The sequence below is a fragment of the Pan troglodytes genome, chromosome 4, assembly GCF_028858775.2.
Source record: "Pan troglodytes isolate AG18354 chromosome 4, NHGRI_mPanTro3-v2.0_pri, whole genome shotgun sequence".
Taxonomy (NCBI): Eukaryota; Metazoa; Chordata; class Mammalia; order Primates; family Hominidae; genus Pan; species Pan troglodytes.
The window spans coordinates 148,343,768-148,370,634 of record NC_072402.2 but is presented as its reverse complement, the minus strand read 5'-3'; the positions used below and the strand labels follow the sequence as shown (position 1 = coordinate 148,370,634).

Here is a 26,867-nt window from a genome sequence, read left to right as displayed (position 1 = left end):
GCATATGCCACTATGCCTGGCTAATTTTTATATTTTTTGTAGAGACAGGATTTCACTATGTTGCCCAGGCTGATCTTGAACTCCTGAGCTCAAGTGATCCACCCACCTCAGCCTCCCAAAGTGCTGGGATTACAGGCGTGAGCCACCACGTCCAGCCATCATCCGCTTTCTTGATGTGGTTCTGCCTCCCCAGGCTGCACAGAGAAAAAGTCTTCTCAGCCGGGCGCGGTGGCTCGCGCCTGTAATCCTAGCATTTTGGGGGGCCAAGGCAGGTGGATCACGAGGTCAGGAGTTCGAGACCAGCCTGGCCAATATGGTGAAACCCCATCTCTACTAAAAATACAAAAATTAGCCAAGCGTGGTGGCGGGCGCCTGTAATCCCAGCTACTTGGGAGGCTGAGGCAAAAGAAACCGCTTGAACTAGGGACGCAGAGGTTGCGGTAAGCCGAGATCACGCCACTGCACTGCAGCCTGGGCAACAGAGCGACATTCCATCTCAACAACAACAAAAAAAAGTTTTCTCTTTCATTCCAGCCTGACAGCCCTGCAGAGATTTGCAGATACATCAGATCCCCTTGGGACAGGGTCAGGATAAACATCTCTAGTCCTGCCAGTGTTTCTTATGACACAGTTGCAGCAATAGTAGCTAATATTGATTGGTCACTTACTGTATACCTATACACAGACTTTACTCATATTATTTAATTTCCAAAACAAACCTACAAATCACAAACTATTATTATGCACACTTTATTGATGAGAAATCTACGGCTCAGAGAGGTAAAGTGAGCTGCCCACGATCACAGAGCCAGAAGGAGTAGAGCTCTGTTCACACCTGGCTCTACGTTACTGCAGAGAGCACCAGGCTCCTGGCTGGCCGGTTCCCACCTTGCAAGGCTCATAGAAAGCACTTCAGTGTTTGATTACTCCAGACCTCTCAATGCCCCTGCATTTTTCTGCTTTTCTCCTTACTGGCTCCAGAAGGCCATGGGTTTAGAAAATCCTCAAATGTCAGAGTATGAAGGGCCTTTAGAAATAAGCTGGCCTGGGAGGCCCAGCCAAGGAAGAGGTCAGAGAGGAGGATGTGAGCCCAAGACCAGGTCAGCTGACTCTCAGTGAGGCTCCATTCACAACCTGGGCTGCTGCTAAGATCCCATCACCACCACCTCTCTGAGCTTAAAACTGCTCCCAAGCTACTGTTCTGGAACAAGAGGAATGGCAGAAAAGGCCAGGAGGTAAGAGAGCCCTGCCCTCCAAGGCAAGCTCCTGCAGCCCGCACTCCAGCCCACAGTGACTCCATGGAAAAGGAATTCAGCAGGAGGTTTGGACCAGATCCAGCCAGCCATCCAGATGATTTTCGCCACCCTTCACAAACAAAGCTGGGGAGGCGGGGGGACACCCTAGAGTCCCTTGTAGCAGGGCACCAGGGGGCAACTCCATCTAAAATTCCTCAGACTAGGGAGCTGCCCTCTCTGGCAATATCCCAGGCAGCAGCTGCTCAAGATCATGCTCTTGGTGTCAAAGGTGGGGGTGGGGAGGTAGCCAAAGGCTACAGGGGACAGGTACCTCATTGAACCCTCAATCAGCCTGGCTGTGGCCTGCACTTGTGCAAGTCATGATGTCCCCACCGCCTCCCCACCTAAACTTCTGCAGGGCCAAGTTGGGGTGCTAGCCCTTTAAAGACCCACCCTGGACATTGGATCAGGAGCCCTGAAGATAGGCCTTCAAGAGAGGAAGGGGTGGAGGGCGGGCACAATGAAAAGCTGCCTGGGGTCAGGAGACCTGGGTCCAACAGGGTAAATCCTGAAGTGGGGGAGTAGGCAAGAAGCCCCAGCACAGCCACGAGAAGGGGGTTTGCAACGACTGCTGTCACTACTGAGCCCCCGCTGCAGCCCAGGCTCAGTGCTGTGCACTTTATGCTCACCACCTTGTTCAGTTCTTACAACAGCTCCCAGACATAAGTCCTGTGATTCTTCTCATTCTGCAGATGAAACTGGGGCTCAGAGAGACCTGCCCAGGGTCACACAACTTATGAGTGGCAGAGCTGGAATCCAAACTCAGAAAAGTCTGGCTCTGAGTCTAATCTCTTAACTATTCTCCTTCCAGACTAGGACTCTGGAAAGAGGAGAAACAAGAGAGGCTCCAGTGCTCTTGAATGATGGTCTGCAAAGCCCTCTGCTCCCTCATCTTGTGATCAATGCCCCTCAGCAATGTCTTCTCCCCTGAAAACCCAGCTGCCTAGAACAACTCCTTCTTTCTTCCACTTCTTCCTTTCAGGAGAAGAGTTGATAAACTCATTCTTACTAAGGTAGAAAGGACTGATAAGGCATGAAAGATGAGTAGAGTGGGAAGATCACTATGTTGGGAGTCAGAAGACCCCAGTTCTTGTTTGGCGTAGAAAGGGACAAACCCTTCCCCCCACCCCTACCACCCACTGTGGACAGCTGCTTGTTCTGCCCACCACTGGGGCCCGTGTGGATGGAGGATCCACAGGAGGGAGGTGGGGCCGGGGAAGGGAGGCCAGAGCAGAAGGTCAGGACAGGGAGAATTCAAGGAAATGCTTCTTCACACGATGCCGTCAATGGGAGTGTCCAGCCAGGGTCAGGTGGGGCGGGGTGGGACAGAGAGCCAGGGGTAGGAATAGAGATTGGCTCAAGGCAGCCCATTGTGGTAGTCCAGGGGTCTTGGCGACAGGAAGGGTAAACAGGCTGGGTAAACTGCCCCCCTGGTGAGGTCAGGAAGGAACCAATGACTGGCCACTGCACAACCTCTGGCTCAGCTGGGGGCAGGAAAATGGAGAGGCCTGAGTAATGGCCTGGCTACCTTGCCAGCCCCTTCCCCATTCCTCCCACTGAAAGGAGGAAATGACACAGGCTCCATGCCCTGGGGAATTCTCCATCCCCAGAGTCATGGCGAGCGCAATCTGACTGGGGTCGGCAGACTGCCAGACCTCCTCTTGGGAGGAGAATAATCTAGACTTTGGTGGGAAGGACTGCCGGGCATGGGAGAAGACACAGAAATGGGGTGGGGAGCCCCAGGCCCAGCCCCCGCCTCACCACTCACAGGCTGGCAGAAATCACCACATTCCTCTCCCTTGATGCCCAGAGGACAGACTAAGATCAGAGGGGGGATGCCACATGCCCTAAGTCATATACCCCAAGCCACAAAGGCACCTCCAGGTGCTCATCTTACTCACTCTGCTAGGTCCTCCCTGAAGCCAAGCTTCCCCCTGGATGCTCCTGCCGGCCTTCAAGCCTTGGTTCTCAAAGCCTCCGGCAAAGGCAGCCAATTGCTTGGCTGACGAAGCCAGGAAAATCCCACATCGGCAGCAACATGAAGGAGCTGGATATGACTTTTCTCCTCCACAGATGACTCAGCCCAGCTCTTTATCAGGAAAACCGATTTTGCAACAGCCTTTTAAATGGCCTCTCCACCCCCAGTCTCTCCCCCGCCAATCTACCCGCCCCACGCTGCCAGATTCATCTTCCTCCCTCCGGGATCCACTCATGCCTCTCTCCTGCTCAAAACCCTCTGCTGCCTCCCCAGGACATGGAGGATCAAGAGGAGAGTCCTCATCCTGGCATTCAAACCCCTGCCATCGGGGCCTGCCCAAGAGCTCACTCACCTTCTCTCTGTGCCCTCAGCAACAGTGGAGGGAGTTCAGTGGCTTGCAGTTCCCACAGCTGCCCAATGAATTCCTGCCTGCAAAGCAGCGTTTGCACAGACCCCCTCTACCGGGAACCCTCCTCTGTCTCACATCCTTTCTACATGCCCTAATCCTTCAGATTTCCGGCCTACCTAGAATGCCACCACCCCCTCCAAAAAGCCTTCCCTGATTCACCAATGTTCTGTCTGCATCACTTAATAACCACCACCTTGTGTATTATCTATTCTAGTAGAAGTAATCTTTCAGGGTGTGCTCACCACATGCCAGGTAGCAGGACAGGGCCTTACTTCACTTACTTCCACAGCAACCCATGAGGCCAGCACTATCCTCATCTCCATATTAGAGAAGACGCTGGCTCAGAGGGGTGCAGCAACTTGCTCAAGGTCGCACAGCCAGCCAGAGGAAGAGCTGAAATTCAAGCCCAGGTTGGCCTAATGCCCAGTGCAGGGCCAGTCACGTGGGCCATGCTGCCCCCTCCCAGTGTTTTGCTTTGTAGCAATCAGGGTCTGGGCCCTATTTTCCCCCAGAGACTGCAACGGCCTCGAGGGCAGGGGCCTCTACTGCTTCACTTCTGTATTCCTCCCTCGTCCCCACCACATCTTCCACTGGCACTTGCAGAATAAACATGAAATCTATGAGAATGACAAGAGCCAACATTTTGGGAGCACCAGATGCTGCCAAGCCAAGGGTTTAACATGCCTTTTTTCATTTAATCCTCACAGCAACTCATAGAGGAGGTTCCCTTATCCCCATTTTGTAGATAAGGAAGATGAGGCACACAGAAGCAGCTAACTCACCCCAGGTCTCACAGCTTAGCAAGGGGCCCCTGCGGTCTGACTGATCTCAAGCCTGGACGCCTTCCTTCTGAAGAGCTCCCCACAAAGCAAATTCACCTTCCTTACTCACCCATCCAGGCCCAGCCCAACGGCCACTTCTTGTAGGAAGCCCTCATCAATCCATTCAGACTCCTAGATCAGTGCTCCTCCCCTGTTCAACCTGGCCCAGAGGCCCCAGAGCAGGAACAGAGCTCAGAGGAAACGGCAGGTTGAGAAAACTCAGAAACCCAGGGGAAGGAGGCTGGGCCTGGCCAAACTTCTGGTTTCTCTCTGCTGGCAGTGGGTCGGGATCAGGGAGGGCAGAGATGGATGCGTAAGGGGAAGCTAAGATGAGGGCTCCACAGTCAGCGCAAGCCTGACCCATCTTCTATCCTTGCAGACCACAAGCCCTGCTCCCTGTTGGCTGACCAGGGCCCTGCCAAAGGCCAGGAGCCACAGCCTCTCTCTTGCCCATTCTACTGGGGTAATTATTAATCTATAATCAGTCAATTTTTAGAAACTTTGAGATGGTAACCCAGAGAGAGGCAAGCTGAGCCCCAGGTATACAGCAAACTGAAAAGGGAGGGCTCACAGAGAGGATCACAGGATCACAGCCCAGGCTTCCACCTCTCCAGTCCAACCCTGGTGAGCTAAGCCTGTGCTCACGAAGCCCCCTCCTGCTGTTTCACTCTCCCCAGTCCCAGCTCCCTGGAAGCCTTGGGAGTACAGAAAGAACCATCATACCCTGCCTTTCCAGAGAAAACACATAATCTAAAAGACAAAAAGGTGGCAAGCCAGGGCAGGGAAAGAGGTGGTTTCCCCTAAACAGTGCCTCTGCCAGGGTCAGGGCGGGGCCTAGGTCATCTGCGGGTCCCCTCCACTCTTCCCAGGGCCTGACACACTCTGGGCCCGCCACAAAGATGTGGTCCTTCCCCTTAGCCCTGTGCCAGCCTAGGGCCAGGACTGGTCTCCGTCCTCTGTAAATGTCCCCAGACTCAGCAGAAGCCATCACCCAGGAGGGGTTGAAACCATCACTGTGTTGATTAAATAAACTACTAAAGGACAAGCACTTCCACAATCCAAAGTCTCCCCCTTCACATTTTGCTTCACCATTCATCCCTGGAGATGAATTTTAGATTTGTCTAAATCCAAGATTCATCTAGATTCTAGATCAAAGATCTAGAGGGTGGTTCCTGGGAGTGGGAGGAGAAGGAAGGAGAGAGCAACACGTTTGTGAGGGAAGGAGATGAAATCTCAAATCACTGTGTTAGATCTAAGGGGAAGAATGTTTCATGAAGTGAGGGGAGAACATAGAACCTAAGAGAAAGATGAATTAGGATGAAGCAATCCAGAAAGTCTTCCTGGAGGAGGTGACATATGTCCTAGCTCTTGAAAGATGGAGATAAGGAAGCATTCTAAGCAATGATGATAGCTCAGCAGAGACTAGGAGGTTCAAGATAACCCCCACCCCACTCCCCTACCTACCCCCATACCCCAAATCAAGACCAGCTGAATAGAAAGGAAACTTTGATAGAGGAACACACCCACTGGGCTTGCCCAGAGGCCAGGGGTGAATGGGGAGGGCTAGGCAGTTCCACAGGAGCTATGTACATTACCAGGCTCATGCCCGGAGACCAGAACCTGGGCCTCCGGGTGGGTTACATAACTGCCCCCCACTCCTTGGGCCACAGAGCCAGCTGGGACCCTCCGCCTCCACCTCTCCTGCCATCTGTCTCAGCAGCTTCCTTCTTATAGGAAAGGACGCCGTGCAGCCCAGCTGAAAGTGAAGGACAGCGCCCTGTGGTAAATTCCCCACATTCCTTCCTCACAGAAAAATAAATAACTCGAAGAAAAAACACAGGAGGAATGATAATGACAAAGTCACCGCACATGGGGTAAACAACAGAGAGATGAGGTTTATCCCCAGGAGGCGTCATCACCAGCCTGGGGCTCTGGGACAGACAAACCTGCCCCCAACCCCTGCGGGTTCCCCAGACGGGGTCTCAGGCGCGCTCACAGCTGCCAAAGAAGGCGCTGGGAATCCCTCAGTCGTGGCAGGTGGTCACCGTGTGCAAACTCCTCAGGGGCCGGGTGCAGTCATGTTCATTACTCAAGTTGCTGCTTACTGAGCACTTCTAATGTGCGAGGCATTCGGTTTCGGTGTTATCATTTTTCATCATGTTGTTTTATTTTATCCTCACAGGCTGCGAGTTAGGGAGTACCATTATTCCCATTTTACAGATGAGGAAACTGAGCCTCAAAAAGAAAGGTTTTGTGATTTGTCAAGGTTATTTGGCCAGTGAGTGGATTGTGGGTTTCCAGCCGGCCCCTCACTCCCGAATCCATTCAGCCTGCCCGCTCCTCCCACAGACAGCCCTCCTTTACCAAATCCAATCAGAGGTGCAGCCAGTTCTTCCCCCATCTATGGCTCAGCAAGGCATCCTATTCAAATTGCTGGGCTACCTTCAGTAAATCACTTCACCTCTCTGAGTCTCAACTTCATCATCAGTAAAACAGGGATAATAATATCTGCTTTGCAGAGTAGCTGCTGAGTAAATGAAATGCAGCAATGATTTCTAAAGTATAAAGCACTGTGCACACATTGGGGGGTGGTTAACTGTAGGCTTTTGCACACACCCACCTCTGCATAACTGGACCAGGCTGGGGCTGTATCTGTCTCTCTCCCTGTCTTCACCACCCCTCTCTGGGTCTGGTCTCACTCTTCTGCTCATTATCAGACACAGTCCAACCCCATCCCCCTTCCCAACACCCCCCACCCCGCATCCTCTCTGCACAGGGGATCCCCATGTCACTTCTAGCCAGAACCAGTTTTGAACCCCAGGCCCCCTCAGAGGAGGACACCATGGCTCTGGGGTGCTGGAGGCTGCTGACCCTGCCATGGCCCTCTCCTCTGCTGCCATTCACCAATTACCAGGCAGGTCTGGCCCCACTCCAACAGGAGGAGTCTCCTGCCAGGGAGAGGCTGAATCATGCAGTCCTGCCCTCCATGTTTCCCTCAAACTACAAAAGAAAAGAAGACTAGAAGTCAGGAGATTTGGTTCCAGGGTCTGTCCTGTCACAATTTGGGTGAGACACTGGGCTGATCCCTGACCCTCTTGGGGCCTCAGTGCATCCAATTTGTCCAAAGGAGGGATTGGACTGGACTGGTGGTTCCTAGAGTGTGGTGCCCCCACCACTAATGGAAGCAAAAAGGATTTTAGGTGGTACCTTGATATTTAAAATCTTAATAGTTATATACATTTCAAATGTGAATTGGAAAAGAGGTATAATGAACACACTTGTGATCTCAGGTATATTACTGCTTAAGGAGAGGCTAAAGTGGACATTTCACTAACAAAATTTAAAGAAAATATGTATAGGTGGTGCATGGATTCATTCATTCAACAAGTATTTATTACACACCAACTAAGGGCCAGGCACCGTTCACAGGCATGAAGGGAAACAGATTAAAATCTCTGCTTGCATTCGGGTAAGGGAACAAGATAATAAATACACAAGTAAGTCAGATGGTAAATGCTATAAAAAAATAAAGCAGGGACTGGAGATATATGGACTGTAAGGGGTGAGGAGTGATTTGCAAAGGTAGATATGATAACCAAAGCCATCCTCACTGAGAAGGCACATCTGAGCTAAAAACGGAAAAAGGTGAGAGAGTGAGGCATATGCTTGTCTAGGGCAACAGTGCAGGCAGAGGGAACAGCAAGTGCTAAGGTCCTGAGGCAGGCTCATACCTGGCAGGTTTAAGAATGATAGACATAATGTGGAGGTAGGACACGAATAAGAAAAGTGTGGGCTGGGTGCAGTGGCTCACACCTATAATCCCAGCACTTTGGGAGGCCGAGGCGGGCAGATCACTTGAGGTCAGGAGTTCAAGACCAGCCTGGCCAACATGGTGAAACCCCGTCTCTACAAAAAATATTTGCCAGGCATAGTAGCGCATGCATGTAATCCCAGCTATCTGAGGGGCTGAGGCAAGAGAATCACTTCAACCCAGGAGGTGGAGGTCACAGTGAGCCAAGATTGCGTCACTGCACTCCAGCCTGGGCAAGAGAGCAAGACTCTGTCTAAAAAAACCAAACAAACAAAAAAATGTTTTCTCTAATGGCCCTTCTCCTTCTGAGCTCTGCATTGCAACCATTTCCATACACACACACATACACCTGCAACATACACGCATTCTCAGTAGCCTCTTAATGTTGGAGAGGCTCCAGCCGGCAGCAGCACATCCTCCTCTGCACGTATGCCCACACACAGAGGTGCTGCTTGCTTCAAGCCTGTGCTACACACAGCAGAGCGTGCCCAGGCACGCATGCACACCCACAGAGGGGGCAGGACGTACACATAAATATGTGCACACTGAGCACCCGCAGGTACACGGGACTCATGTGGAAGGCTGGCATGGATGGATGGGCATCAGGTACACATCTTGTGGGACGTATGTGTTTCCTTCCTGCCAGCCTGCCCCGTCTTCAGGTAACCGGGTTAGCAGAGAACTCTTGCCTTGAGGGCACATGCTCCTGGAGAATGGACAATGCACCGATGGTATGGTTTCAAATTCACTTCTCCAGGATCTCTGCATCTCAGTCATAGTCTCCCTTTTCCAAGGGTACATTAAAATCTGCCACTTGATGCTCAAATGACCCAGGGGATCATGTGGCTGTGGAGAGTGTCCCCTTTGTGTGTGTGTGTGTGTGTGTGTGTGTGTGTGTGTTTTAGACAGGGTCTCACTCTGTCACCCAGGCTGGCAGGCTGGAGTGCAGTGGTGCAATTACAGCTCATGGCAGTGACCTTCCAGGGACAAGTGACCCTCCTGCCTCAGCCTCCCAAGTAGCTGGGACTACAGGCATGCACCACCACACCCGGCTAATTTTAAAAAGATTTTTGTACAGACGAGGTCTCACTTTGTTGCCCAGGCTGGTCTCAAACTCCTGGGCTCAAGCAATCCTCCTGCCTTGGTCTCTCCAAGTGTTGGGATTACAAGCATAAGCCACTGTGCCCAGTCAAATGTCCCCTTTTCTATCCTTATTGCCATTAAATAGGATAAGCCATATGAAATGCCTACCACAGCACCATATACCTTAGCACCACCACCAGCATCCTCACGTGTCACCAAAGTCATCTCCACCTTCATTCCTCTAGGGCACTTGGAGGCAACTGAACAGTAGAGGGAAAGGACCAGGCCAGGAGCTGGAGATCTGGGTTTTAGCCTCAACCTGGTCTGCAATTCAATGTGAGGCCTCTGGCAAGTTCCTTCCCCTCTCTGGTCCAGATCAGAAACTTGCAGGTGCTTCAGAATCCCTCAGGGAATGTGGTCAAGATGCAGATTCCTGGGCTTTATCCTAGACAGGAGGAACCACAGAATATACACCTTAACAGGCTCCCGAAGGGCTTCTGTGTACAGCCAGGTTGGGAACCCACTGGGCTTTAGAGTCCATGATCTTATAACTAAGTGTGTAAGTTAGTTAACACAAGAAAATGTCTGGAATACAGACTTGCGCACAGTAAGACTCCATAATGTTAATAAAAATACATTTAATAAAATATATTTATATAATTGTCTTTTTTTAATTTTTATTTTAATAGAGGTGCGTTTTCACTATGTTTCCCAGGCTGGTCTTGAACTCCTGAGCTCAAGCAATCCTCCTACCTTGGCCTCCTAAAGTGCTGAGATTATAGGAATGAGCCACCGCACACAGCCTATGATAATTATATATGGTAATTTTATAGCATTCCTTGAATATGCACAACACTTTTATAGTTTTCCTAGCACTTTTCATCCATCAGAGATAGAGACAGAGCAAGGATTGTTACACCATTTTACAGACTAGAAAACTGAGGCAGAGAAAGGGCAAGGGACCTGCCCAGGATCTCACTGCACATGGTTCATTGGCTCCTAGCCAGAGCCATTGGCACAGCCTCATGAGGTGCCCCACCTCGGGGCCTTATCCTCTCATCCCATGTGATTTTGACTCCCAGCCCCCAGTGTAACTGTCCTACCACTCCAGGTTTATGAAAACTCTGAGCACACATGACTTCTCCATGACTCTGGAGAATAGGACAACCTCAACCAGTTAATTTCCTTCCAGCCACAAGACCCCTCTCACTGGCAGTGCAGGGAGTTCCCAGAGCCCTAACGCTACACACTACCATCTGCTCTAAAATAGTTGTTTTATTCTAACTAATCTGAGTTCAACCTGATCACTAGCTATGGTGACCTTTAGCAAGCCTTATATGTGCGGAGCCTCAGTTTCCTCTAAAAGATTCTTAATTCCCACTCTGCTATGTTATTGCTCAGATCAGCTCTCACACAGGCAAAGGCCTGAAACCTATACTACTGCACATTAACTCTCTGGCTAAAGTGTGAGCTCCTGGAAGGCAGGAACCCTGTTTCCCCCACCCATGCACCCACACCTACAGCATGTAATATGTGCTCAATAAATATATGCTGAATGCGTGATGAAAGGAAATGATATGGCCAAAGCAGCTCTTTCCTAGTCCTAACTGACCATGGTATTTCATGAGTCATTTCCCAGGTCGAGGGGTAGGGACTCTGAGCAGGGACGATCAGGGCCAGAAGGAATGGTTTCTGGGTCCTGGGAAATTGCCCTCCCCTCTGCACATAGTGGACCACCTGCCATGGCTGTGATGAAGGCCACGCTGGGAGGGCGGTGTTCTGGGAGTCCTGAATGTAATCCTGTTGACTCACAAACGTAAATAATGCACTAGTATGTTCTCTCCTCACCACCCTGTCACACTAAGAATAGCACCGGCTACTCTTTCAGGGATTCCAAGGGGAAGAGGGCAGGACAGCAAGATAGGGACAAGCAGGGAAAGACGTCACTGGGCTATGGACCATCAAGCACTCCTTCTCCAAACCCATAAAGCAGAGGAGCCTGGAGGGCAGAGCCGAAAGGGCCCTTAGAGGCCAACTGTCAGAAGCTCTCAGGGGGTGAGCAGATGGCACCTGCCCCTCCACCAGCCTGTTTTATCTTTTCCTCCTCCTTTCTGACGCCCATCCTAATAAAGCCTGTGCCTCTAACTTACCCCTCCACACTCCTCCCCCTCCTTGTTCATGGGATGAATAAATATACAGTGGGTGGGTGCCCTCTTATGTGTTTATATGTAAAGCTTTAGAGAAGGAAAAATATGCTATAGATTTTCATTTATCTTAAGTTTAAAAATAACTGACCTAGAACAGCGCTTCTCATAATTTAAAGTACATGGAAATGACTCAGGAATGTTGTCAAAATGCAGATTGTAATTCAGGAAGTCTGGGATGAGGCCTGGGATTCTGCATTTCTAACAAGTTTCTGGGTGATGCTGATACTGCATCCATGGGCCATACACTGAGTATAGAAAAATTAGAGTATTTATCTATAATAGAGATGGGGAAACTGATGCCCAGGGAGAAAAAGGGGTGTGCCCTAGAGCGTACAGCAGAGCTGGGCTCAGGATGCAAGCCTCCTGCCTGCCATCCCGGGGTTTTGGCTCCAGGGTTGGCGGGGGGTTGGTGCCTGGAATGGAACAGGGGACAGGCAGCCGTTACAGGCAGTGGAAGTAGGTCTGGGGCGGCCTTCATTCAGACACAAGCTGACCCTCCTTTGTCCACAGACTCCCACAGGGAATAAAAGGAAATAAGAACTCACCTGAACAGGGGCACTCAGCTTGAGTGACCGCAGCCTCCTGCCCAGGAACGCACTCTCACCAGCTTGCATCTGAGGCCTGCTGGGCCTCCATAACCCTCCTTGAAGAGAGCGGGGAGAGATGGCCCCAGACTCTGCATTTAGCCACCTCAAGAAGTGGCTGGGGGGGCATGAATGGGGTCTGTCGATAGCACTATCAGGGTGGACATCCAAGGGAAAGAGGAAAGGAAAGGAGGAAAGACCCACCTCCTAGATCAGCACCAGCATGCTCCTCTTTCTTATGATCTGCCTCAAGCCCCTTCGCAGGCTCCAGGCCCTGTACCACCAGCCCCACTGCCCTGACCCCTGCGCTGCAGCTCCCGTCGTGGTGCTTCACCTCCCAGCCTGCCAGGCTCCAGCCATGCTGACCCTCTTTCTAGTGCTTGGCCAGCCCAGCACTTTCTCCCCTCAGGGCCTCTGCACTGGCTGCTCCTTTTCCTAGAGCTCTTTCTTCCCTTGCCCCCTTGGCTGCACCTTTCTGACCACACTTCTCATCCTTCAGGTCTGTTCACAGGTCCCAAGGCCCTCAGAGGTCACATTCTCCTGCCACAACACTCTCTGCCTCTTCCCTAAACGCTCATCAGGTTTGTAATTCCATAAGGATTTGTTTTCACGTCAGTCTGCCTGTCCCCGCAGGGCAGGGACCTTGGCTATGTCCATGCCCCTGTGCCTCGGCCATAGCTGGGCCTGAATAAACATTTGTTGACTAAGTAAAAGAGCAAATGCATGAAACACTGCTCACATAATGACTGCAAAGCCTCCTGCCTTCATGCTCCCATGTGACCTCACTCACCCGGAGTTGTACAGGATTGGGATTTGCACAATTATCTGGGTACTGGCCTCTGCTCTGCTGCACCCTAGCTGAGTGGCCACTGCAGGTCACCTCTCTGAGTGGGGTCTCCTGCAGTGTCTGTCAGGTCTAAATGAGAGAAGAAATCTGGGAAAGAACTTTGATTGACAGCATTACTCTGTCAATGTTTGAGGCCCAGAGAGGGAAAGGGCTCATTCAAGGCCACACAGCCAGTGTATGGGGATGCCAGACACCCCTGGCACAGCTTAAAGTCCACAGCTGAGCTTCAGGCCCACCCAAGCTCAGTAAGAGCACCATCTGCCTGGAGGCTGGGCAGGGATGGAGGAGGGAGAGGAGAGGGTGGATGGGAGCATTCAGCCTCAGGCCCAGAGCCAGGGTATGGTGGGCGGGGCCCCCAGCAGGAGACCTGAGTGGGGCCTGGCAGCCGGGCATGGGGGAGCCAACTGGCTCAGGTTGGGTGGTGGCATGCTTGTTCTCCGTGCGCGTGACAGTCTATTTTTTAATCAGTACTCTCCCCATCCCCCAACTCCATGTGCCCTCCCAAAGGGCCCCATATTGGGAATAATGTCCTGGCTGAGGAGGCCAGGGCCACCTTAGGGATCCATGGGAGGGTCCCCAACATCTCATCTTCCTATGGAGCCCACAAGAACTAAGCGGCCCAGAAGGCAGGACAGGAGGCTCAGGGATGAAGCGTGTCCTCTGCCTGTGTGAACCTGGGCTGCTCCCTAAACACTCTGACCTCAGTTTCCCCTACCTGTACAATGGTGGCGGTGTGCCAGACTGCGTGGGAGTTTATTACAACTCAAGCACTTAGGAGCCACTCAAGTTCCAAGGCACTAACAACGCCCACTCATCAGGCCATGGCAGAGCCTTCCATGCCCACAGTGACTGCAGGGCACCCTTGATCCTCTCTGACCTACTGCCAGGGGAATAGAAAAGTTGAGCTGGTTCAAGGGCCAATCTCAGAGCCCCGGACCCTAGACCCAGTGAGGCTCCTCCTTCCAGGACCTAAGCTTCAGGGATGATGAGGATCAAAGATGAATGCTGTCTGTTCTGGGATAGGTGGCTTGCTTTTTCTGAGCCCCTGGCACTCCATCTAGTGTGGGAGAGACCATGTTGTGAAGAAGTTAAGCACACAGTTTTTGGGGCCAGACTGCCTGTGTTTGAATCTAGCCACTTACCAGGTGTGTGACCTTGGAAGCTCACTTAACCAACTTCTCTGTGCCTCAGTTTCCCATCTGCAAAATGCTAATAACAGTACTCACCTCATGGAGTTGTTGATGTGTAAAGAACTTAAAGCACCCATGGTACATAGTAAATAACAGTAAACAATCATTTTTCAAGAACTGTGGCTTTTATCTTTCAAGCACTCTTAGACTCTAAGAGATTTTATTCTGGAGGATTACACGCGAGGGTCTCAGGTTAGCCCACTCTCCTGTCCCAGGGGCTCAGCCAGCCTGCCCCTTCCTTGACCCTTGACACCATGGTGTCAGCCCCTCCTGCTAGCCCCATGTTCTTGGTGACAAGCCAGTAAGGAGCTTTGTCACACCCATGATCCCCTCAGATCCTTACTAGCCCATATCTCAGCAGTCAGAAGTGAAGCCTGAGGCCCAGAGGAAGCAAATGATTTGCCCAAGACCACCAGCCAGTCAGCTAAGAGCGGAGGTTCGAGCATCCATTCCTGAAGCTCAGTCCAGGCATTTTCCGCTGTGCTTGTGCCTATTCTCCCACCATCAAAACCTGTTCCTAGGCCGGGCATGGTGACTCATGCCTGTAAGGCTGAGGCAGATGGATCACTTGAGCCCAGGAGTTCAAGACCAGTCTGGGCAACATAGCGAGACACTGTCTCTACTAAAAATACAAAAATTAGCTGGGCACGGTGGCACATCTCTGTAGTTCCAGCTACTTAGGAGGTGGGAGGATCACTTGAGCCCAGGAGGTCGAGGCGGCAGTGAGCCATAATCATGCCACTGCACCCCAGCCTGGGCGGCCGAGTCAGACTCTGTCTCAAACAAACAACCCAACCAAACAAACAAAAAAACCTGTTCCTGGCCAAACATCAAAAAGTAACTTATACTGAGATACAATTAGTCTTGAGCGAGAGCCCATCTCCTTAAGAACTTGCTATTTCTATTTTTTTGGTGGAGTCTCACTCCGTCTCCCAGGCTGGAGTGCAATGGCGTGATCTCGGCTCACTGCAACCTCTGCCTCCTGGGTTCAGGCGAGTCTCCTGCCTCAGCCTTCTGAGGAGCTGAGATTACAGGCATGCACCACCATTCCTGGTTAATTTTGTATTTTTAGTAGAGATGGGGTTTCACCATGTTGGCCAGGCTGGTCTCAAACTCCTGACCTCGGGTGATCCCCCTGCCTTGGCCTCCCAAAGTGCTGGGATTACAGGCGTGAGCCACCACAGCTGACCACTATTTTAACAGAGATCAAAACCTCACAATACCTAAGTGGTAGCTCATTTTTTTTTTAGCATTTATCATCATCTCATTTAATTTTCAGAACAACAGTATACAACAGGGTCTATTATTGTTTCTATTTTATAGATGAGGAAACAAAAACCCAGAGAGGTTACATAACATAGTTAAGATCTCCCGGCCAGCCAGGAAGGGAACCCAGAGGTCCAACCACAGAATCTGTGTATTAGCCACACATGAGGCATGCCTCCAAGAATTTAGGAGTAGACTGAATTTTGTTCCACCCGCAGCAACCCTGGGAGGCTGGACAGGGTAGGGTAGGGCAGGGTCTGCACAGTACTATACGACCCTGCCTCACCGGGTGGAAAAGCTGAAGCTAGGCTGGTGGAATTTCAGGCAGCAGCAGCCAGTTGGTAGATTTCATTCCAAACAGAGGGCTTGTGTAAGCCTTTGGAATTACAGGGCCTAGAGGCTGCTTCCATGTTGACTCCTCCTCTGGCCACACTGGGTAGCAATTGAGCCCCAATATCCAGGGACAGTTCACAAAAGACTCTGACCACACACACACACACACACACACACATGTGTGCATGTGCACGCGCACACACAAACACACACACACAGAAACACACACACACACGACTAACTTAGCAGAGCCACTTTGCAGGCAGGCCCAGCCGCCCCTCTGACCAGATCTCAGGTGGAGCTCCTTTGGATCTGCAGTCTGAAGCCCCTGGGGATGCAACCAACACCCACCCTCCAGTCCCTGCCACTGGTCCCAGCCCCTAGCCCCAGAGCATGACCATCTTCTGGGAAACCTTTCCTCCCAACCAAATCCTCCCCCACCCCAGCTTCCCCATTCTTCCAGACTCCAGTTGCAGATACACCTTCCCCAGAAAGCCTTGAGCATTGCTTCAAATAAGATTCAGGTCTCTGTTCTGAAGTCACCTCTGAGAGAGGACTTTCCTAATCACCAACCCCCGGTAGCCCCCTAACTGCTCTCCATCTTAACAGCATGACTTATTTTTTTATGGCACTTTTACCTATCTGAAATTATCTTGATGATTTATTTGCTTCCTTTTTTCTTTTCTATCTCCCCAATTAAAATGCAAGTGCCTTGAGGGCAGGGGCCTGTCTGTCTTATTCACTACTGCAACCCCAGTGTCTAAGCACCCATCCCAACCCATTGCTAGCCAGGGACAGTGAGGCCCATGGAGAGAAAGGGATTTACCCAAGGTCACACAGTAAGTGAGTGGGCAGCAGAGGTTGGCCTAGCACTACAGCCCAGGGCACTTGGCCTGTCTCCACCCTTCCCCAGTTGACCCTCAGCAGATCTATCCTGCTGCTGTCTCTTCACTACAATGGGGACCAGAGCCTGCAGGGCCTCACCAGTAGCACCCCCCTGTACTTCCCCGGGCCCACGGTGCCCTGATCTGGGCAGCCCTGCCTGCTTCCCCTCAGTCCCTCCCTTCCTGGCACCAGCAGCTCCGATGAGCTCATGTCTAGAAGCCTGGGAGCTGCCTTGAAGGAAAAGGTGCCTCCCAGGCCAGGCAGGGGGCCTGGAGGTGTGCTCAGCCTTGTGGGAGGGCAGCCCTGGCAGGTGGAAGGAGTGTGCTGACTCCTGCCCTGCCCACCTCCCAGAGCTGTGACGTGGGCTCAGGAAGACACATGTCAGCCCTGGAAATGGGCTGTGACTAGGGGTGGAGAGAAGATGGAAGAAGGTTCCTCCCATGCTTCTCCTCTCTCTCCAGGTGCTCCATGGACACTCATGTCGCCATTCACCTATTAAGGATGTGCTCTTTCCCAAGGAGAGGGACCTCTGTTGCCTTCTTCCCACAGAATCACTCTGTGCAAACCTCTTCCCCTCCTTGGCCCCAGTCTCCCCAATTCTAAAATCGGACACTGGATAAAATGCCACGGAAGAACCTAGGGATGCACCAGGAACCAGGCGCCTGAATGCCACAGGTTTGATTTGGTTGGTTTTTTTCCTACCTTAAGGGATGGGGAGTAGATAAGGGCAACAGCTGACTAGGGAGGGAAGGAGTTAAAGGCCTTATTTAGCCATGTAAATGCTGGTTCCAACCACAGCTTAATTTAGGTGTCAGTTGTGGGGTTGAGGGGAGCTGGCCCATGGCTTGCAAAGAGGGGGCAGGCCTGGAAAGTGGGGGCTGCAAGCCAGAGTGGTAAACAACATTCCTGGGGGAAGTTTGAATATCAAGCTAGAGTGATCCTAGTCCATCCCCTTCGTACTGATGGAAAAACTGAGGACCAGAGAAGGGGAGGAACCAGACCAAGATCTCCTAAGGAGACAGAGGAAGGGGATGCCCCACCCAGCAAACAGGGTTTTTCAGCTCCCCGGGGGGTTTTCAACTCCCCTGAGGGATCTCATCTGCCTGCCTGAGACAATATGGCAAGTAGTGGGGGAGCACATCAGTTCCAGTTTGTGGCTGTGCCCCCCAACATGGAATGGGCCAGGCCTGGGCTTGGTGACAAGGCAGGCTGGCGCCAGTAAGGCTTCCAACCCCTTGCCCCAGAGTACCCTAGACCCCCATCAGCATCCAGTTTCACTTCCACTTTCTAATGGACAGGGGGTAGGGCACCCTCTGACTAGCCCTACAGCTACCACCAGCACTGCTGTCCACCATGCAATTTCCCCCTCAGGGGCTACCCTGCCAAACCCTCTCACCGGAGGCCAAGAGAGCAAGGGTCTTGCTCCAAGATAACATAACAAGTTGGTTTATTCCAGTGCCACCTGCCATTCAGGACAGGGTGGGGGATGGGGGATGGGGTACATGCTGCTTCCCACTCAGCTCTTGTCCCTTCCAGACAACCTGGACCCCATGGACGGAGTTCCCTGGCACCTTCCGGAATACGCCCATAACTTGGGGTAATGGGGGGAGGAAAGGAGACCTTTTCCTGAGTCCTCAAAGAGGTCTTGCCAGGGCTCTGGACAGTGCCCCTGATTCCACAGCGCAGTGGTTAGAAAGGAGCCGGGCCCTCCACTAACTTCACCTCTGGGGCCTCTCTCTCACCTTGGCAAGGAGGGCAATTGCAAAGATGTTGTGAGGCGGGCAGTGCAGGACAGTTTCCCGTCTCCCTGTAGGCGCTGGGGAAAGGCCTCGATTTCTCCAGGTAGGGCTTGGGCTGGGTGGTCCCCAGGGTGTGACTGCTCTGGCATCCTGTGTGCCCCACCGGCACAGCCAGACCCCAGAGCCCGGTCGCCCCGCCCGCAGGGAGGAGTGAGGAGGCCCAGCACTGGCCGTTCCCGCTGCCCCCACGGCGCCCATGTTGGTCAACCCTGGGCAGAGCCCAACCCGCCGTTATCCTGGGTCAAATCGGTCCGACTTTTCCCAGAACGGGCTTGGGGAGACAGACTCTGGGCTGTTGCCCACCTGTAAGCCTGGGGCTGCCTCGCCCTGATCCGCTTGCGGGGAGGGGCGCAAGGGCTGGAGCCCCCACGCAGCCCAGGAGGGTAGCTGCCCGGCGTCAGGGCGTCCTCCCGCTCCTCAGCTGCTCGAAAGCCTCGATACCCCTCCAGCCCCCCACCTACAGATGGGGAAACTGAGGCCCAAAGTGTAGAAGCGACTTGGCCAAGGTCACCCCGCGTGCGAGGACTGGAGCCCAGATGTGCCACCTCCTCCTGGGCGGCGCCGGGAATAGCGCAGGTGGGAAGGGGCGAGGCTCGCGCGGTGCCCGCACCCCTGCCAGGCCAGCGCCCCTCACTCACCTCCAGCCGCTGCGCACGGTCCCCGAGCTCCCGGGCGCCGCCGCCTCGGCACACCTGGCCGCGTCCGTCAGCGCGCCCCGCCCCGAGGTCCCCGCCACCCCCGCCCCGCGCCAGGCCCAGGCTCCGCGCCCGACGCCCCCTCCTCGCCGCCGCCACCGCCACCGCCTAGCGGGCTGCTCCGGGACCCCGGGCTGGGAGCCGGGAGCGCTGGGCGGGCGGGCGGGCGGGCGGGTGAGCCGTGCTCCTGCTGCCTGCTCCCCGGGGCCCTAGCGCCGCCCCTCCCGCCCCGCCCCGCCCAGCCCTGGGGGTGCGACTCCCTCCTCCACCCGCTCAGCCTCCCATCTCCAGGCGGGGGCACCTCTCTTTCCTCTCGCTGTGCCTCACTCTCTGCTGCCTGGTTGTCTGTCTCTCCCTTTCCTTATCATTTTCTGTATCTCTAGGTCGGTCGGTCTGTCCTAAAATCCTCCTATCTCCTTCGGCTAGGAGGGAGACAGTTTCTTTGTGTCCCCTTTTCTTTTCTCTAACCCACCCCCTACCCACTTTGAAATCTGCCTTTGTGATTCTGTCCCCATAACTGGTACCACCTCCCACCCTACCTCTTCCTGGCTCTCCTTTCAGACCTGGGTGCTCAGGCCCATCTTCCCCGCTATGTCTCAGCCCCAGTAACTAGAATAACTGTCTCTCTTGGTAGAACTTAGGCAAACGGGCACTGAGAAGGGTGACCATGTCCCCACCCACCTGCTGCCATCCCCTGACTTCACCAGTGGGTCAGCAACAAGGCAGGGGTGCTGTATGGCATCTCTGGGGCTCAGCTCCCCACCTTTCACTGAGCAAAATGCCATTCAGATTGAGCGTGCGAAGCCCCATGGCAGTGGCCATGTACATCAGAGTCACGTGGGATGCTGTTAAAAGTCCAGATACCCACATTCCAGCACCACTCCCATTGAGGGCACGAGCCGGTGGGCTTGGCACAGGACTGATGGCAAGTACCCTCCACAGCCCCAGCAATTTTGAAACAGAACCACGGTTGGAGAAATGCTGGTCTAGGTTTTCACCGAAGTTTCCCCGGTTTCCCCACCCCCTTGACCAGGGTGGTTCCACTTTCATCTGTCTTTTGCATCAAGAGTTGTGTGTTTAGATTTCTGCTAAAGGAAGTTAGGAATGTGCTAGCATAAGCCCACCCCACACAAGGGCCTGTGAAACACAGACCTGCAGGTGGCCTGGGTTTGGGATGTCCCCTGTTCACACTGGGGAGACTCAGAATGCAGGAACCCTCCCTGGCAGTTCCCATTTCTCCTCCTGGCCTCATGGGCTTCAGAGAATTCCTCTGATCGTGTGGCTGCTCTGCTCTCATCATCTTGCACCCAGGGTAGAGGGCAGGTTGGGAGAGTGAGGGGTGGGGGTGGGATCCTGGGACCCCCACCAGGTTGGGGTATCGCTAACCCTGAGAGTGCCTGTTCTAGGGAAGTGGCTGCAGCCCAGCCTGTGGGGAACCAGGAAGCTGTGTGTGGGTGAGAGGAAAAGAGAGAGAGAGGCTAGGATTGCTGTGTGGGTGGTATGAAAGAGAAAGAGATGTGGAAAAGAAAGGAGAGAAAGTGATTCGGTCTGTACGTAGGTGTGTGACAGTGGGTGTGCAAGAGTGGCTAGGTCTGTAGGAGAGAATGTGTGAAAGATTTCAAAGTGTAGGTGTGTAGCAAAAGGAAATGGAGAAAAGAACATGATTTTCACCTGTATCTATGAGAGGGAATATGTGTGTTTGTGTGAGAAAGTGTGCCTATGTCTGCTTATATGTTTTCAGATGCAACTACAGCTCTGTAAGCAAATCTGAGACGTGTTCGCATGTGGCAGCTGTGCATGGGTGAGGGGGCCTTCAGGAAGGTATGTGCCAGTGTGTACCCCATGCATGGATGTGTGTCTGAGGGCCTCCATGTGTGTGCAGTTGTGTGAGTGCATATGTGTGATGGTTTGCATGAGAACATGGCATCTGTACATCATGTGTAGATACATGTGTGTTTACGGATGGACGTGAAAGCATGTATGTGTGAGTGCATGGTGAGGTATATGTGAACCTGTGAGCAGTGCTCCTCACCATCACCCTTCTGTTACAATCACTGTGGAGCAGGGGAGTGGAGGGGGAGTAGGCAGCTTCCTGCCCAGGCTCCTGCTCCATCTGCCCTCTCTGTCACAGCCTGAGGAGCAGGAGCCTTGTTCTGGGCCCAGTGACCACTGTCAGCTGTTAACACTCACACAGGTCCCTCTGCCTGAACAAAACAGACATGTCCAGTGGCAGGACTCATCTGACAACACAGACCCACACCCCTCCCCACCCCAGAGGCTCAGAACAGTGTCCACTAGAGTTGGAAATGGCTCTAAATCTGCTACACACCTCCAGCCTCCAATAACAAGTGGCCACCAGCAAAGGCAGGGAGGGATCAGCGGTGAGTACCTAGGTTTCCCCCAGAGCATCCGAGTGGGAGGGAATGTGGCTTGGCAAAATCTTCCAACAACTCCCAGAGCCTGAACAACCTTTTCCTAGCCCCAGGTGGGTGGAAGAACACAGCCTGCTGCCTCATCACCATGGAGACAGGCAGCAGAGAGGGTGGTTAAAAGCATGGGCCCAGACCTCCTGGGGTTCAAATCTCAGCTCCTCCACCCACAGGCTGTGAGACTTTGACAATTCACTTAAATTCCTTATGCCTTAGTTTCCTCATCTGTAAAACAGAGATAAGAAAAGTATGAACTTCACAGGATTGTTTATAGGATTAAATACTCCATATGGCGCATTTAGCACAGTGCCGGGCAGCTGAACTGGGAGGCATAAGCCCTGGGTTCCAGCCCTAGCTTTGCCACCAACTTACTGTGTGAGTTTGGACAAGTCACTTGCCATCTCTGGCCCTCAGAGTCTCCATCTGCACAACAATCTCAAGAAACGCTACCAGTTATGACCAGCTGAGACTTTGGGGAGGGCAGCTTAGCATGGGGCTGTCTTGGTGAGCTGGGGGCCCTAGTGTTGGCTGAGGCCTGATCATGAGCTCTACACTACCCTTTCTTCCCCAGATCTATTTTCCCAAATTGGCAGCAGCTGATGGCATCTCTCTGTACCCTCTATCCCTCTAGCCTGCCCACAGGGCCCTGTGTTGCCCTGCTCAGCTGGTACTCAGGCCTTGGAGAAATGGCACTGGTACCCACTGACCCCAAACAAAGGTATCTGCAGTGCCCAAAGCAGAAGATATAGTGGCTCATACTTAAACCTGCCTGTGAGCCCTCCAGAGAGGCAGGTACAATTGCGAAAGGATGGATGTAATTGTCTGAAGATGCTCATAATCCTTCGGCGGTAATGGCAGGAAGCTTTAAAATGAAGCCCTAATCCGCTAATAACCTGGCAGCCCCACAGCCTTCTTCCCTCCTGATCTCCAGGAAGGGAGAAGGAACTCTAGCCACTCCCTTTCCCAAGGGAGCAGAAAGGCAAGTGTGGGCTCTGACCCAAGACCACCGGATTTTGACTCTCCTGCAAGACCCAGCTTCCTTCCTGCCTCCATCTCCAAGAAGTCTTCCCTGCCCATTTCATCCTTCTGAAGTCTTTTCTGCCCCCTCTGTCCCTAGAAATATTCTAGGACAGAATTGGATGACAGACTGGCTGGACAGTAAAGAAAGGAATGAGGCCTGGTGCGGTGGCTGGCCCAGCACTTTGGGAGGCCGAGGCAGGCAGACCTCCTGAGGTTAGGAGTTTCAGGCCAGCCTGGCCAACATGGTGAAACCCCATCTCTACTAAAAACACAAAAATTAGCTGGGCATGGTGGCGGGCACCTGTAATCCCAGCTACTTGGGAGGCTGAGGCAGGAGAATTGCTTGAACCCGGTAGGCGGAGGTCGCAATGAGCCGAGATCATGCCACTGCACTCCAGCCTGGGCGACAGAGCAAGATACCATCTCAAAAAAAAAAAAAAAAAAAAAAAAAGAAAGAAAGAAAAAGAAAGGAATGAACCATACTGTTCCAGGCAAGAACACAATCATAGTCTCAGCTCTGGCACTAGCTGTGTGACCTTGGGTAGGGGACTGAAATCTCTGAGCCTCAGTTGCCTCACCTGTAAAATGGGGAGAATAATACCTGCCTGCCTTGAGAGTACAATAACAAGAGTGAGATGCTATCAAATGAACTGGCTTGGTGTGACTTGCCAACAGAGTTCATTAAAGGCAGTGCCTTCTTCTGTCCTCTCCATCCATGGGCTCTTCCATTCCAGGATGTCCGCAGACAACACTTTACTCTTATAATTCCAGAAGACAGTGGTGGCCAAGAGCACAAGCCCCGTGTTCAAAAAACCATGACTGGATCATGGCTTAGCAGCTTGCTAGTCATGCATCTTGGATAAGTCACATATATTTCCTGAGCCTCTATATTCTCATCTGTATAATGAAGATAATAAAAGTATGTCCCTCATGGGGATTGCTACGAGGTTAAATGAAATGAAAAGGGTAAAGCTCTTGGCACAGGGCTTAGCACATAAAGGCTTCTAACAAATAATAGCAGTCCTATTGTTGAGCTGATGATGGTCATTTCAATTAGGTATAAACATTTCTTACATACCTATCTAGATTACTCTAAAATTTCCAAAACACTGCCACAACTAAGATCATTGCAACCTCCTAACAGCTCTTTGAGGTAGATAAGACTCATATTTTTATTTTATTTTCACAGAGGAGGAAAGTAGAGCTCACCAAGGGGAAGGGATTTGCTAGGGCTTGGCTAGTCGGCAACATCCAGTCTAGAAAGCATCTATGTCTCCTGACCCCAGCCTGGGCCCGTGAGAGGGATGGGAGCAGGTCCTGGGAACTTCAGACTGTAGGAGACTGAATTTGGGCGGACTCTGGTGTGAGGGCCCACCTCCAAGTTCAAGACTGCAGTGCCTCCCTGGGGTCCTCCTTCTTCCTGCCCTAGAGGGATTAAAGGTCCTTTCTTGCTCCTGCCCAGCCCCCTGTGTGACCCCAGCCTGGTAGACAATGGTGGCCATGGGGGGTGATCGGAGCCTGGAGAGAATTATTTCAGAGAGAAGAGTGGGCGGGAAGGCTGGTGAGATGCCAGCCGGGCGTCAACGACGCCTGCAGAGAAATGAAGTGTTCCTTCAGTTTCCTGACGCACAAGCCCTCCCAGGACTGTGTCCCCCGCATGCCCTGCACCCCCGGGATCTACTGGCTGTGGCTCCTGCTTGAGCTGAGCATGGCCCTGCTCACGTCCTCCCCATCTGGACCCACTTCAGCGTTTCCATGGGCTGGCTGTGGAGGTGATTCAGCGTGGGCTTCCCTGTCCCGCCCTGCTCTGCAGACAGCAGCCGCTGCAGGAAAATTATCATCGTTCCTGCCCTTCCTTCCTTCCGTGCCGCGCACACTGTGCTCTCCCCACATGCTGTCATGGGATCTCACTGCAGCCTAGGTGGTGTTCCATCTGCCCTTGTCATCTCTAACAAATGAAAAACCAAGGCCTAGGCGAGGAACATGGGCCTAGCTCAGCCACTACTAACATGCTGAGTGACCTCTAGCTGTCTTTTTCCTCACTCTGAGTCTCAGTTTCCCCACCTGTAAAATTGGGAGGTCAAATTCTATCAAAGGCTTCAGTCTCTACCTCCCAAGCTCCATGAGGTCAGCAACCACATCCGTTTTGTCCAGTGCTGCGTCCCCAGCACCCCCACGTAGCCAGCACTCAATACATTTAATGAGAGGGTTCTGCCCCATCGGTTGCTTGGGACACCGCAGTGATTTGTTGCCGCTAATGATTAAAAGGCAGACGACAGTGGGAAATGGGCATTTTTTTTTTAACCAAGCAAGATAATGTGGCTTTCTCTCACTGCCTTCTCACGTGCCCTCTTTGGCAGAGAAAGGAGTGGGGTTAGATGTGGTGCAGCTGGAACTGCATGTAGCTCACTGTCGCTCCTATCTCTCCACAGCTGCTAATCTGGGCATGCCCATGGGACTGTGATGAATTACTGTGGATCATGGAAAAACATGGTCAGGAGCCCTTGTACTAAGGACCTGGGGGGTCTCCAGTGACTCTGGTAGTCCAAGGGAAAAGGAACACAAGCTTACCTGGTTTCTGGGCCACTCTGGGCCCAGGGCCAGGGCTGGAGCTGGCTGTCATCATCTGCCCGGCCTTCACTACATCCCAGTCCTGGCTGGCCCTGTCGTCGTGCTGGGACGCCCCTTGTTCCTCTCTCGAGCAGCTGGGTGGTTGGATGCCCAGGGCTTTGGGCAGCTGCGGTGTCCCCTGGGTGACTCTGCAGGCAGAGTTGTCCCCACTCCTGCTGACCCCCTCATCCTCTTCCAGGTCGGTAGGCCCCACCTCTCCCTGCAGGCCCTCCTCACCGCTGCTCTCCTCGGCTTCCAGAGCCAGACACCTGTAGCTTCCATCAGGGATCTGGAAGGCGCAGGGGGTAGGCCTCCCTTCGCTGGGTGCAAGGGGCGGAGGTGGGAGGTGAGGACCCAGCATGGTGCTGTTCCTCCTCAGCGATGCAGGGAAGCAGGCTCCTGGGCCTGGGCCAGGGCCTGGGCTGGGGCCAGCTGTGTGAGCCCTGGTCTCTGCTCCTTGCACAGCCTCCTCTGACTCTCTGCACTTTTGCTTTCCTCCGCTGATTCACAGAATTGGGGTGAGGTCTGGCTGAGGCGAAAGATAAGTCCTTCCTGCGCTAGTGGAGTGGTGGACCTCCAATCCCTCTTCTTAACCCGTCTCTGGTGTGAGGCCGCTTTGGGGCAATCTATCTGCATAGGGAAGAAAGAAACAGCACGTGAGAAAGCTCACTGGGGGTTCCAGGCTGAATTTCTGAAGCCTGTTCCTCTTCAGGTGACCCTGAGAACTGGTCGGCATTTGGGGTGCAGGTTCCACACTTCCATAGGGAAGTGTTTCGAAAGCTCCAGTCATTGAACATCCTGGATTTTCACCACATCCTCATGCTACCTGAAACTTTATTTAATATTTTTCCATTAATCAACTTGAAATCACTTACTTCTATTGTTTTAGAATTATCTTAAGCAATATTTGCAGAGAAACCACAAGTATATTGTGCTCAGTCCTTTTCCCCCTAATGCACATTAAATAAATATCTAGTTATTTAACAACACGTATCTAGACACCACCTAGAAAGAATTCACTCATATCCCAGCAAAGGTACCTACACCACAGGAATCACAGGAGTGGTGTGACCTAAGATGCAAACTGGGGATAAGAGCCCTTGGAGGAGGTTGTGCAACAAGAAACACTGTGCAGTCCGGGGCTGGTGGCTCATGCCTGTAATCCTAGCACTTTGGCAGGCCGAGGCGGGTGGATCACCTGAGGTCAAGAGTTCAAGACCAGCCTGGCCAACATGGTGAAACGCTGTCTCTACTAAAAATACAAAAATTAGCTGGGCGTAGTGGTAGGCACCTGTAATCCCAGCTACTTGGGAGGCTGAGGCAGGAGAATCGCTTGAACCCAGGAGGTGGAGGTTGCAGTGAACCGAGATCGCCCCATTGCACTCCAGCCTGGGCAACAGAGCAGAAACTCAGCCAAAAAAAAAAAAAAAAGAAGATGGTGCAGTGGTGTGCTTTCAGTTTCTGTGCCCAGGCTTGCAGTTAGAATCCTAGCTCTGCCATTTGTGTGACGATCAACAAGCCAGCCACAGGACCTCTCTAAACCTCCACTTCCCCATCTGTAAAATGGGTATTGTAATATTTCTAACTTCGCGTTGCATTGAGGAT

The 26,867-nt window shown here is 52.6% G+C and overlaps 1 protein-coding gene across 8 annotated transcripts in view; it reads right to left on the bottom strand.

The window, feature by feature from the left end:
- Positions 1 to 25,750, bottom strand: part of SYNPO (synaptopodin) — a 40,882-nt gene extending 15,132 nt beyond the window's left edge. The window contains exon 1 of one of the 8 annotated variants that reach the window (XM_009449945.5): positions 25,224 to 25,750. In XM_009449945.5, coding sequence (XP_009448220.2) covers positions 25,224 to 25,623 — 400 coding nt within the window. In that variant the 5' untranslated portion in view covers positions 25,624 to 25,750. Of the gene's footprint in view, positions 1 to 3,196; positions 3,392 to 3,625; positions 3,647 to 3,924; positions 4,048 to 9,580; positions 9,843 to 18,451; positions 18,475 to 18,811; positions 18,832 to 19,146; positions 19,284 to 25,223 lie in introns of those variants that run through there. The other 7 variants (XM_063811590.1, XM_009449951.5, XM_016954063.4 and 4 more) reach the window with 7 other exon arrangements.
- Between the last annotated feature and the right edge of the window lie 1,117 nt (positions 25,751 to 26,867).